This window comes from Osmia bicornis, chromosome 6 (assembly GCF_907164935.1).
Source record: "Osmia bicornis bicornis chromosome 6, iOsmBic2.1, whole genome shotgun sequence".
NCBI lineage: Eukaryota > Metazoa > Arthropoda > Insecta > Hymenoptera > Megachilidae > Osmia > Osmia bicornis.
This window is the reverse complement of record NC_060221.1, coordinates 6,374,392-6,387,083: the sequence shown is the minus strand read 5'-3', so window position 1 is coordinate 6,387,083 and position 12,692 is coordinate 6,374,392. Positions and strand designations below refer to the sequence as shown.

Below are 12,692 nucleotides of genomic sequence, written 5' to 3'. Positions count from 1 at the left end.
GGTCGATTTCAATCGACTACCACTTGGTCATTCTAATGAAACTATAAATTACAACTAAAAACATAGGATTTATTCTTTATTTATGAATAGTATAAAAAATTACAATGCGTATTAAAAATTTACTTCATACATAAACAGAACAACAATTTCACTTTTAACAATACATTTAAGTTCTATAGTAAGCTTCCGGAAGTTGTATGAAAGTTATTATTTTTATAAATGTATGCGATCGTATATGTACAAGCTCGTGGAATTAAATATACTTATACGTTGTTAATGAGTGGATTTGGGAACTGGATGGCTAGGGGTAAAAACTTCGTAATCTACTACAGAGAAATGATAGTCTCCCATCAATAGAGTATTCGAAGCGTGTTCACCCTCATAGCTGTGAGGAAGATTACTATAGCTTTCCATATTCACGTTACAATTACTAGAAATGAGTAAATCGGCTCCCGCTCCAAAAATTGGTCCAATACTGTAATATCATTAAAAAAAGAACAATGTTATTTTACTAAACATTAATGTACTTTTTTATACTTGTAGATGAAATGATATTTACTCTGGGTGATAACAAATTGCAAAAGGTTTTTTCACAATGTCGTATTTTGTTGGAGGTACATCTTGGTTATTTGTTAATGTAAACAGGAAAGCTTTTTCTGAAAAGATGTAGTGTCCTTTAGCATTTGTCTTGCCCCATGGTGCATCACTGAAACCCCCACAAATTTCTCCTCGAGTTCCCTAAAGAATTATTTTAAAATTTATCCATCTATGCAATTTGAAATATTCAAACTACATACCAATGCAATTACGTATGTTGGGCAAATTCCGTCGCAATGCCGGTGAAACGATGCTGCTGAGTAACCATGACTAGAGGCTCTGGAACACATTAATAATGAGCGTGCTCCATTAGCGTATAATTAAGTTTGATTGAGCATATTAAACATACCGGTACACTAAACGCCAAGTCTGTTTCGGTGATCCATACCACTGATTCAGAAGACGTTGGAAGCCCATCTTATCCCTAGATAAGATTTGTGATCCAGGGAACAGTAATGGACTTACTCTCGGTTGTAGCCGTTTGTCCGCGCAAATTTCTGCATATTTGTTCGGGAGCGCTGCATACCTATACCTAAAACAAGACGTACGAATCGAAAGCCTCCAGGATAAACAAAACTTCCTGGCAAAGCATACCTTGTGGGTTTTGAGCCACTTGATCGATCGGGATTGAAAAATTCGTACCTCTCCAAGGAAAGTTCTATAGGCACAGCTCCCGTCGGTTCTACTTCCTCCGCAAAGACTTGACTGTCGATTAGCAGCAGGCGAACATGATTTATCACTCCCGATAAATGTTGGCAAACCCTCACACGTTCCTCCTCTGTCCAGTGTTGAGTAGGCTGCGTCACCCCTGCCTAGGAGCGTGGTCCGTACGGTTAAGCGTTCCTTAACTCGTAATTCTAAATTCCGATCCAAGAACCTAAGGACCCAAGGACCCGGTAATAATCGTATGCGACATAAGGTCTAAGACCTTGTACGACATACGCACGATCAGAGCGTTAAGCCTTCTTGGAGTTTTTCAAAGGGAATCAAAGTACTCGGAAACGGAATAGAAATTTCAAGGAAAAAGAACCTGATATTTAGCCCAGTTTAGTACCGCTCTCCAAACATCTTCTTCCTCCAATCCCAGATAGTCTGAAGATATAAGCTTCACCAATGCATCCTTTGGAAGATTACAAAATGCTGTTGTTTTGACTATGTCTACAGCATTTTCTCCTATGTAGGTAAAGCATCTCTCAATGAAAGAAGAACAAGCTCCTTTACCACCTATGGCAAAAAAATATAACATCAACAATGTTTCTTATTAACTTAAATACTGCTGTCTATTAAACAGTGATACTTAACTTTTAGAGAAACTAACATTATGTTTGCTTTTTGTTAAACAATAGAATATAAAGATGTAACAAAGGATATTAGAATATAACTATAAAAAAGAAATCGTAAGATTTGATTCAAAAATATTTATTCAATGTATGTTTAATTCACATTAGTTATGTTTGCAATTCCATCATATATTTACATGTAGGGTTCATTTTAAAACTAAATAATAGTATAAACCTGAATAGAGTTTGATATCATTTACATACAGTCTTTTGTCGAACAAGATACAAACATGTTACATACAGTTTATAATGCTTGAATGCTTTTATTGTTTGAAAAAATTGTTCTATTACGAAATTACAACAACAAATACATTTTCCAATGGAGAATAATACTGTCATTTCAACATGACACTGATATTTTCAGTTACAAATTGTGCTAATCAATTTATAATTATTTATCCTAATGGATTCAAATGTTCTCCGTAAGGAGGTTTTTCAAGTCACTTCTCTTGGCGTACAGTTTATTCACGTGAGTTTCACACACGTAATCTCTGCACAAGATAAAAAACAACGTGTTTGTTATTCGTCCTAGAACGTCCTCCGAGGTTATGGTTCAACATCTAATTCCCTCCTGGATTCGTATTTTGTATTAATGTTATGTTATCGCCTTTTAACATGATCCGTCCAAGTGGTTTTCTGTTCTTAGTCTTCATATGATATTCCTCCGCATCGTCCAGCACCAAATTCATGTATTCATCAAATCCGACGATATGACCCTCAATCCGTAGATTTATGTTTTCAAATAACCAAACTTGTACCCGTGAACGATTTTGTAAGTATCGAAATATAAGGTTGATGGGTTGTACCATCACCTTCTGAACTTTCTGTGGTCCCTTGTATGACATTTTTGTGATGATTTTTAAAAAATTAACAGGCAACGCTCAATAATCGCGTGCTTCGTAACTGCCGGACGCCGGAAGATGTGGCGTCGTTGTCGTACCAACTGTTGCTCCTAAATTTCACTTCGCACACTTTTTTACAACGAATATGTTTAAAATTATTCCTTCTTTAAAAACAATTATAATCGGTAACAGGGAAGATATAGATCCGAAATAAATTTTTAATTTGTGTTTTCTAATATTTAATAAATATGGGTAGTAATAAATACTTTTGTGTTGGTACCACTGGAGTTTCATGGCGGTTTCCTGTAGCGTCCTGTTTCGAGTGTGAATAATGTCGCTTACATTACAAGTTCAAATAAAGTGTAAAATAAATCGTTTACGTAATGAGTTTTTGTGTGCCGCGAGTTGGGAGAATCTGGAGCACCTTCACGATTTTGGTGTCACGATATATTGTACCAATTGCAACTGGTGTCGTATCACAACGCTATTGAAGGTAGGAATTCGAATCAGAAATATTGATAAGTTTACATTATTTTAAGCCATAAGTAAAGCAGATGGCAGCTAAATAATTTAATAAGCTGCGAATATTCTGCAAGATTTACTTTGATATGTTCTTAAATTTTATATCAATGCGAACTTTAAACACGTGACTACAAGCGTCCTTCAATGTTGAACGAAGAGATTACTGTCTTGTAAAGTTGCATTTTTCTGACAAGATAAGCAATATTAGTGCCTAATTAAAGTGAAAAGAATATTATAGACTTCTAATCTAACTAGATAATTGCATTACGACTTGTATAAAGCGTTAAAAATGATAATCAAGGCATTTGCATTTTCGTGAGGATTAGAGTAATATAGCCCTCTAGCAGTAAAGTCCAGAACTAGTGAATTCAAACTTTCCTTACTTTTTCTATAACACTTGACCATTTTCTACTGTCAAATATTTCAAACAACATTTGAACATTATATTTATATTATACTTACATAAAAATTGTTAATTTTGCAAAAACAAGTCATTTTCTATCTCATTAATTGTGCCGCTTTCTAGTAGATGGCGTTAGCCATACTGTTTGTAAATCATATTGATATAAAATTTGAAAACATACAAAAATTGTTAATATTTTTGATGATATTAATATCATAATTTAGGGAAAAGTAACATTAGTTTTAATAATTAAATACTATAAACTTTAGTATATAACTGAAAAGTGCGAATGATAAAGTAAATATTAATTTAAATTTTTCTGCGTAAGCGTTTATACACAAATGGTGGGTGGTATAGATCTCTGTATATGATCTATACACCGGATATACCTATATCCATCATCTATTTGAAATTCCGCGATTTGTTTCATTTTAACGAAAGTAAGGCATCGAGTTGGGGAATAAAAATTTCATTCGACGCATAAAGTTTGAATAGTATCTCGTGAATAACTTACTAGGAACTCGCTCTTGGGCATCCAAAGCCGCAGTCAAAAGAGCACACGCGTTTCCGGGGCTGAGAGTAGTAGAGACGTGTTCCACACAACTCCTTCGAAGTTCCTCGACACCGAGTTCGTGAGCGAGTCCTAGCATCTCGAAAATGCCACTGTCCTGCAGCATAATCTATAGTAAAGTTGAAAGAGTGAAACTCGGTCATACTCTTTGCTGAAGTTTCGTTTAAACTTTTATCAGAGGTTTTCTTTACACGTCTCTTTAACTTATAAGAAATGGGGCTTTTATAAAGTTTTATCGTTATGATATGAATGGATGTAAGCACTGCAATAGAGCACATACATTGTGAATTTTTTACTATAAAAAAGTAAACTATCTTTTTCTTTAAAACATACAAATTTTGTCTTATGCATTTGCCTTAAGAAAAGTTCAGTAATTCTCTAACACTTGATACTGAAATGTTGTTTTTAAAAAATAGATTCTTCCTCTGTAATTTTTAAGTACTATTTACCTTGCCCGTGTAAATGTAATGAATGAACTGTCGAAACGTCTCTGAATGAGCGTGTGGCATACGCACTGGCGTTGGATTTCCTGGTGTGCCGATCCTCTTCGCAGCCGTGAAGTTCTTGCACCTGAGAAATCAGTCGAACGACATCGGTTCTTAACGATAATAATTGGCATGATACGAACAGGATACGGCGGGGTGAGGAAGACAATGAAAGAGGAGCACCTCTTTGAATCGCGCGAGCGTAAATGTGCTGTGGGTGCGTGGCCGTTCTCTAACGAACACCCACCACTTCGCCTTTCGTCATCTCCGCTTCTCTACTTCTGCCAGTGTTTCTTGTTACAAAAGGGCTTAATTGACTTCGTCAGGAAGCTCCGTTGCCACGAGAGTATTCGTAACGTACGCGGTCGTGCTTTAGTTTTACGTTCCTCTAGAAATTAATGGCAACCTTCGAACAGTCACTTCTCAACCCCTTTTTCTCTCCCTACGGCGGAACTCCGCCAGAACTCGAGAAGAAGAAATTTTTTACTGACACCCCGATAGCTGAAAGCGGATCCCCCATGACCCATTGGGAGAACATTCGATCTCGGCTTTTCATTCTTGCACCATTCCCAACCACGTACGATACTAGATACACAAAAGGTGAGCTTTTAATATCGACAAGTCTAGAAACGAACAGTACGCTTTTCTTTATTCCTGAATCGTCGATGCACTTCACGTATGTCCTTTCGCGTAAAAGCTGCCGTATCCTTCGGGGTGTATTGCAGCGATCTTTTCGAACTCTTCATCTACCATTTTCTATCGATCGATTAATTTTAGACTCTTCATTTTCCTTTTCGAAAATTTAGTGGGTATCGTTTCCTAATCTATGAAAGTTTTTCGTTTGAACATCTCAATGCCTAATTCTAATCGAAGTACCCTCGTATTTCGTAAATTTGGATCACCATTGACCCAGCTCCGCTGCTTAGAGGTTGAGAAAAGAAGTGCCTCATACTTCACGTGTCAAAGGAACAAGAAATCAAACGTCAGAGAGTTGAAGATCGCAAAAGCGCGTAAATTCTTAAACGAGCCTTTCGTATGCACGAAGACACTCGTGACAAAAGTCAGCCCGATTTCTAGTGCCTACCGTTCTAAATCGTGAAACGTAAAAAGATTTCGTGTGCCAGAAACGAAAGAGGAGGTCGTGGCACGGGGTTGCAAAGGGGAGGAGCGAGGAGGGGATGAAAGTTCGCACGGGCGTTCGTATCGAATCAAAAGAAAATCCGTCAAAGAGCGAGCGCAAATGGAAAAGGCATGCACCGTGCTGCTTTGATATTATAACCGACGCGTTAACAAACGCTCGGCTTCGTCGACGGGTGAGCGGGAAAGTTGGATAAAAAAAAAAAAAAAATCATGGTCGACCCATGAAACATGGTTGCCGAGTCGACAGAGGAAAACTAGTGCTCAAAAAAATTAAAAACACGGCAGAGGAGGAAGTAGTAGGCGCACAGGTGCGAATATAGCCTCGCGCGCAACGGGTCGACTTTTAACGGATCGAAAAGAGAAGAAGGAAAACTCGGGCTTTATGCTTTCCGGTGTAGTTCGGAAACGATGCGAGCTGCGCATAATATCAAAGCGACAGTCCACGCATTTATGTCCGCAAATTAGAGGGAAATATATTCGAGTACGTTATCGAGGATTTCTCTCTTTGCCGGGTTTCCTCGTTTCCACTTAGCATCGTATAATTACCGCTCGAACGTCGGTTTCCGTGAAACTCGAGCAAGGAACAAGCTTCTCTCGAGATCTAACACCTGAAAATCTAAGACGAGCGCTCACGTAGCAAAGAATTTCGCGAGAACCGGCCGCGATATCGGGGATCGCGCAAATAGGCGAGAAGAAAAAGGAAAATGGGAGGGGAAGAAGGTATTAGGAGGAAAAATCAAGGCACACCTGCGGGTGTTCGGCGGTGATGGATGGTACGCGAACAAGAAGCGTGTAGAGAGGCGAAAGAAAAAGGGGGGTGAAAAAGAAAGGAGAAATAGGAGGGAAAAAGAAGAGAGGAAAGTCGTGGAGCGAAGCTTTTCCCTAATCACAGGCGAACGCCGCAGCGGAATCAAAGAAAACCAAATATCAGCGAGTGACGCCGAGAAAAGAATAGGGCACCGCGCGTCTGGTGTGACGACGAGGTGTCACGGGGGTGGTAACGTAGGTTCACGAGCCTCGACGTGGAAAGAGGATGTTAGGGGGTAAAGAGTAGGAGGACGCTAGGCGGTGGCGGGAAACGAGGGTCGTGGCTGCTTGGTTTTACGCCGGCAAGGGTTGAATGTCGCCGCGGGCTCCGCTACTAACGACCAAGCGTGTGCGATTATATAGCGGCTCCGTCGATCTCCGTGCAAAAACCGCCTCCGCTTCCGGTGCACCAGAGGAGTCAAATTCCCGCCACACCTCCCTCGTTTCCCGTGCCCGATCGAAACGACTGCTTCTCTCCACCGTCCATTATCGGGATCCCGGACTCGAACGTATAGTATCGTCGAATGCGTAATTACCGAGGGAAAGTGTGCCGGTAACGAAGGCTCCTTTTTCAATCGGAAGCTCTTTTTCACCCCGGGACGAAGAAGTTTGTAGAACAGATCGGTCTTGAGGTTTACAATTGTTTTAAGGAAGCCTAATATAAAGGTTTATGTTATTTATTTTCCTCTTTTCTAATTAGGATTAACGAAATAGACGACAGGTTCAAAGAGGGATGTTTTAATAGACATAATTTGGCACGTATAAATTAATTTGCTTTCAATAAAGCTGAATTAGCCGGTTAACTCGTATCAGTGACGAGTCAAAGGCAGGACGTAACGTACTTCTTGAAGTGTTAATAGCGGTCAATTCAACGCGGAATCCTATAAAAAGGACGAGTAACGAAGGGATTACGTTGGCGAGTACCATTGAACGGCACCGGAGCCTGAGCTTATTTTTTCAATTTCCTTTCTCCCGTTTTCAAGCATCGTTGTCGTCCGCGTCGCGTTTCGAAATGACAAGGATTACAAGAGGCAGAGAGAGGGTAGGAAGGGCGGGGTCACGGGGTCTTTGTCAGGATTTTCAGCGTACCGAAGAGCACCGCGTAGAGTTTCGAGTGCGGTCGCGTATTGTCCATTCGTTTCTCCTACGGACGCCTGTCACCGGCATGCGTAACTTAATTTTCCGAGGCCAGAGATGGAAAAGAGAGACGACGACAAAAGAACCAACGACGCTCCCTTCCGCGTCGCGATATCAAAAGGTTTCACGGGAATATCGTAATTGACATTGCAATTAGCATCGAGCCTATCCGGACGGAACGTCGAATGCCTGGCTCCCTAACACGCAACGCGGAATCGTCCTTACGACAATTAGAATTCCGTCGAGTTAAAACGCGGCCGCTAGCCGAGACTGAATCCTCGAATAGGCTGCTTTTCTCTTATTGTCCAACTAATTAGAACGTTCAATCGATTCATTTCGCCGTAACAATCGGGAGCTCCTCTTAATTAAAATTCATCGCCGCCGCGGACTCTCCGCGATGGAGGAAACTTTGATGACTTGGCAATTCCATTTTTCTCTCTCCCTCTCTCCCTTTTCCTGTCTACCGCGAGAACGCCTGTTCGACCAAGAATTTTCATAGAGTTTTCGCTGATCGAACCCGTGTTTCGCGAGTCGAGTACCTTTCCGCTCGGCTAGTCTTTCCCTTTTCTTGCGAAACGAACAGGGGAACAGGAGGTAAAGGGCAACGGAGAGGGTATAGGTAAATTATGTATATCTACAGGATCGTCGGTGACTTTGGAAATTTAACGAAGTTATCATTTCCTTGCCGTTGCGTTCGTTTGCAATTCCGGCGGGAACTTTAAGCCCGGCCATTTTATCTCTGCCGTTCGAGAGAAAAGTTTCTTAACGCGGTTACAGCGAAGCGAGTTCCCTCGGGTCTGTCGGGTAAACGACAAGTTACGGTGCTCGTAAGCAAGAAAACACTATCGCGAAAAAATTTGAAAAGTAATCTCCATTAGATATTTAATTTTTCACACAAAACTAATAAATTTTCCGGTAAATTTTACGCGAAGATTTTAAATCTTTGGTTGGTAGTGTGTTTTCCAGCACATTTGTTCTCGTGTCAAGAGAATGAGACAGCATAATGCGTCACGTTTCGACGATAAATTCCGCAATTTTTCTGGAAGACGTCGAGGCCCGTTGTCTCGATAACACGACGTCCCGTTTTTCACGAGTAACCGCGGAAAACGCGCGAGTTTCTCGACTCGCTCGTCTCCCGCGTGATTTCCCGCATCCTTTCGATACCTTTTCCCCTGTCCCCGAGGGAATCCTGCTTGGCTGCGAATCGATCGATGAGACGCATCGACGTGGCTGTTTTAATAAAAATTACGATTAACAATTAATTAATCCGGTCCCGCGACGCGTTGCTCGCGGTAATAACATTTCTGACTTCGCTTGCTGTCTATTCGTGGGAACGCGTCGAACCTGTTCCCGTCCCCAGAGGCGTTGAATGATATCGACGAGGAAAAGGAAATAGTATAAATTGTCTCATTGTGTGCCCCTCGCGTGGAATATCCATTCGACGAGGACATCGATGCAGGCTGGTAAATTATGGTAATGCCAGGTTAGTAGTCGTAAATTTACCCCCTTAGCAGTTGTAGGGTCCACATTTTTGCACCTCCATCAAAGATGATAAAAATATTAACGATATCAAACTTCTAGGCTTTTCGATTTCTAGTCATGAAATTGTTTCAACCATTTCGTTACTTAAAGGTAACCATAGGCACCCGTAGAAATGTGACCATTGACCGGACCTAATTGTCATTCAGCATTAGACTGTGAGCATCGTAATGCACCGGGTACTGACCTCGCTTTTAAGATAATTCTGTGAGCGTACACCGGCGTTTCGTCCCGTCCTAGAAGGAATACTATGTCAGCTGTATCTTTGTCCTCGGAAAGTCGGGCCAGGTCCTCCAAAAGTCTTGGTACACCGGCTAAGCCTGCCTCGCCGGATACCCCTGCTGCTCCTGGTGCCGCCCCCACGGCGACTGCTCTAGTTCCCATGATCTATGAATTCGAAATCACCAACTGCGTGGGAAACAAAGAAAAAAGAAATTAGTTAACGAAGTCATATGTATGTTATCCAGGGGGTTCTTCTAGTTTGTGAGAGAGCATCTGGTTTGAATATCGAGGCTAATTCGGTAGCTGTTGACAGTTTAATATTTCTATGAATACTTGATAATCCCTGAGTAAAGACGTTTAATTTTAATAGAATTCTCGGTCATTAATCAAATTTTCTTCATTTTCAATCGCGTCAAAGGATCGATTAAGTCAGCAGCAGTTATCGAATCCTCCTCTTTAAAGACATCCTTCCGTTCAGCAATGGTGGTACCGATCGCGAGAGTATGCGCAGCCGGTGATACAAGCAATTCGCGATAATCCGAAATTAATGGGGCCGCAAACAGGAATAAACCCGTGACTGATGACGGGATGCGCGAATGGCGGTTCGCGTGTGTCATCGTCTCGAACGCTTTCCGGTGGCATCCGCGAATCGCGAGCCTGTAACAGCAGCGACAAACCAGGCGTGGAAAAAAAAGCAAAACCGATTAACGCACAATCGGCGCTAATTGCGCGATTAATATTTGATTTGCACCGCGTCGCGTCGTCGCTTGCCTCTCCCTCGCACCGTCCCTTTCTCGCTCGCTTTTCGCCGGTCGGTCGATCGACGCGGAGATTTTGTGTCAGGGCGGTTGGTTGATTCCCTTTTAATTAGTTCGCGTTTTGTTGTTTTCGAACGCGTCGATCGGGAGGGCACGCGATCGCCGGTCATTTGCCCTCTTTGATTTCCCCGCTTCGACAACGAGTTTCCATTAAAAAGCCATCCGACGAAGCTTCTGTTTATTCCCGACTGAGCAGGTTGCGCGTTAAAAAATGAATTAACGACCGGGAATGTCGTGGCTGCCTTTGCTACCCATTTCGACAAGTTACCGATAGCTATGGGTATTTCATACTTTCTGCTGCAAATCTCTTGTACAATTTACAATTATTTTCGTAATAAATTATTCAAAATCAAAAAAGGCAAGAAGCGTAATAATTTAAAAAATGCTAAAAATTGAATATTCAATTTTCCAGTTTTCTTCAAAATTTTAACACATTTTTTTTCCAACACCCTGTATATTCAGAGTGATTGCTAGCCCGTCATTAGTTATTGATTCGGGCATGAAAAACACGTATTACGGATAGAGATGGGATCTAAGTACATTGCAAATAGGTTCGAATCGATAGCTTCGCACAGTTCATGAATACTTTGAAGCAATGCTTTCAAGTAGATTCAAACCTAGATAAGATGGATTGAAACTTCTTAACACATTGATTACAGCGGTAGAAATGGACACATGAAACTTTCACAGTTCAAGATTCTTTCGAACGATAAAGTACTTATAAGTACTTTCTTGAACCCTATAGGTACTCATCCTGGGCTTCGAAACCAGTTTGTATAATCCGAGTACTTATACACAAAATAATATTCAAGTATCGTGAAATGTAACTTTTGTATTGCATTCGCGAGTGTTTAATAAATTTGATCTTATCATTGGACACTTGGGTGCCAAGTCACTCTTACCTGAATGATGTATGAATTTGTATAATGATCTGTCATTTCACTTACCTAATTACGAGTAATTTAACTAAATACTAAACTAGATTCACTGAGAACGAAATAAATATGATTGCGTACGATTTTGTCTTATTCAAAGAATTAATCACAAGTGTTATTATCACAGTTACGATTTCACACAATTATATTACATATTTGTATACTTTCGAAGGTACTTTGACGAATGATTATCGCGAATCCGCGTACCAGCTCCAACTACAACAGCTCACCAGCTCTGATTTGAATTCGCTTATACGTTCAATATCATTCTCCAAATAAATAAACAACCGTCTACACGCTGGAATGCTTGTTACCAAACACTGTCGCTGTCGATCGCTTCGAGATTCCACGAACCTCAGGTTGTCGAGGCAAAGGAAACTCACCTGACGATCGTGATTCCGCGTTTTAGAAGCTCTTACCTTCGAAGACGTGACGCGATTATTCCAAGAAACGTCGAAGATCGTCTAAAGGAGCCGCGATGGTACACGTGGAGGAGCGTTGGCTTTGCACGCGAAACACTGCATCTTCTAACCGATCCACGGCATATTACACTCTCGCGGGGCGAAACATTGTCCTCTGAAAAGTAATCCTGTGGTATTGGTTGCTCCAGAACGCGAACGTACTCCCGCGAGGATCACCGCGAGTAGAGAAGATCGATACGAGAAAATCAGCGAACGCGGATGAAGAGCGACTGCCTTTCGGCCGGAAGTTGGCAAGTTCAACACCAGCTATTTCTCAGGCACGAGACGAGTTTTACGAGAGCTGGACCAGGCCTGCTCTGTACCCGCCGTCTTCGTAGCTCCTTCTTACCGTCTCGTTCTATCGTTCCCTCAGGTGTGCTCGCACCTCTTTCGACCGTGGCCGCTTCCCTTCCTTTCTTCTCGTTCTCGCGTGGCCAATGCTCCTGCAAGATCACTCCTTCTCCAGCCGTTGTTGCCAGATCCTCTCTGGAGCACCGATCACACGATCAAAAAGGATACACGCGTTGCCTCATTCCAGCTAGCAACGAATGTTCGTCTAAAAGCCCATTTATACGTCGACAGGCTTAACTCGGAAACGTTACACTTTCGTAGAACTAGTTCATAATATTTCTCATTGTTCTCCAGCAAATTCGTTGATAACGAATATTTCACGAAATTACGATGAATCAGCAATCGGCCTCGTCTGAATGGCGCTGTCGATGAAAAATTCATTGAAATGTCGAGGAACATTATATTTTATACAATTTATCCCATCCAAAATATCATGGGTCATCAATTTCGAATGATGATGTGGAAAAATGCTTCTGACACACCGGAACATTAATTATTAACAATTCGATGGATTAATTTTTT

The 12,692-nt window shown here is 41.3% G+C and overlaps 2 protein-coding genes across 6 annotated transcripts; both read right to left on the bottom strand.

Moving 5' to 3' along the window:
* Window positions 1-63: 63 nt before the first annotated feature.
* LOC114876861 (serine-enriched protein) lies at window positions 64-12,338 on the bottom strand. 5 transcript variants are annotated; one of them, XM_046286074.1, is made up of 11 exons: window positions 12,169-12,338; window positions 11,778-11,934; window positions 9,571-9,791; window positions 4,725-4,845; window positions 4,219-4,384; window positions 1,628-1,821; window positions 1,192-1,409; window positions 947-1,129; window positions 798-876; window positions 560-738; window positions 64-475 (listed from the first exon to the last, which is right to left on the bottom strand). In XM_046286074.1, the coding sequence occupies exons 3-11, from the start codon at window positions 9,765-9,767 to the stop codon at window positions 274-276; spliced, it is 1,539 nt and encodes a 512-aa protein (XP_046142030.1). In that variant the 5' UTR covers window positions 9,768-9,791; window positions 11,778-11,934; window positions 12,169-12,338; the 3' UTR covers window positions 64-273. The 5 variants fall into 5 exon arrangements, with proteins under 5 accessions (XP_046142030.1, XP_046142032.1, XP_046142029.1 ...); XM_046286076.1 differs by lacking the exon at window positions 11,778-11,934; XM_046286073.1 differs by lacking the exon at window positions 12,169-12,338 and having other exon boundaries at window positions 11,778-12,162.
* Window positions 2,001-2,879, bottom strand: LOC123987858 (probable small nuclear ribonucleoprotein E). Its single transcript, XM_046286078.1, has one exon. It carries the CDS (start codon window positions 2,780-2,782, stop codon window positions 2,498-2,500), a length of 285 nt encoding a protein of 94 aa, XP_046142034.1. The 5' UTR covers window positions 2,783-2,879; the 3' UTR covers window positions 2,001-2,497.
* Window positions 12,339-12,692: the final 354 nt, after the last annotated feature.

Bases quoted from the DNA above. Each gene is read 5' to 3' on its own strand.
- LOC123987858 (XM_046286078.1), bottom strand. From the start codon at position 2,782: ATGTCATACAAGGGACCACAGAAAGTTCAGAAGGTGATGGTACAACCC.
- LOC114876861 (XM_046286074.1), bottom strand. From the start codon at position 9,767: ATGGGAACTAGAGCAGTCGCCGTGGGGGCGGCACCAGGAGCAGCAGGG. The intron at 4,385-4,724 runs GTAAATAGTACT...ACTTTACTATAG, and splicing joins ATTACATTTACACGGGCAAG to ATTATGCTGCAGGACAGTGG. The intron at 1,410-1,627 runs GTTCTTTTTCCT...CCACGCTCCTAG, and splicing joins TAAACTGGGCTAAATATCAG to GCAGGGGTGACGCAGCCTAC.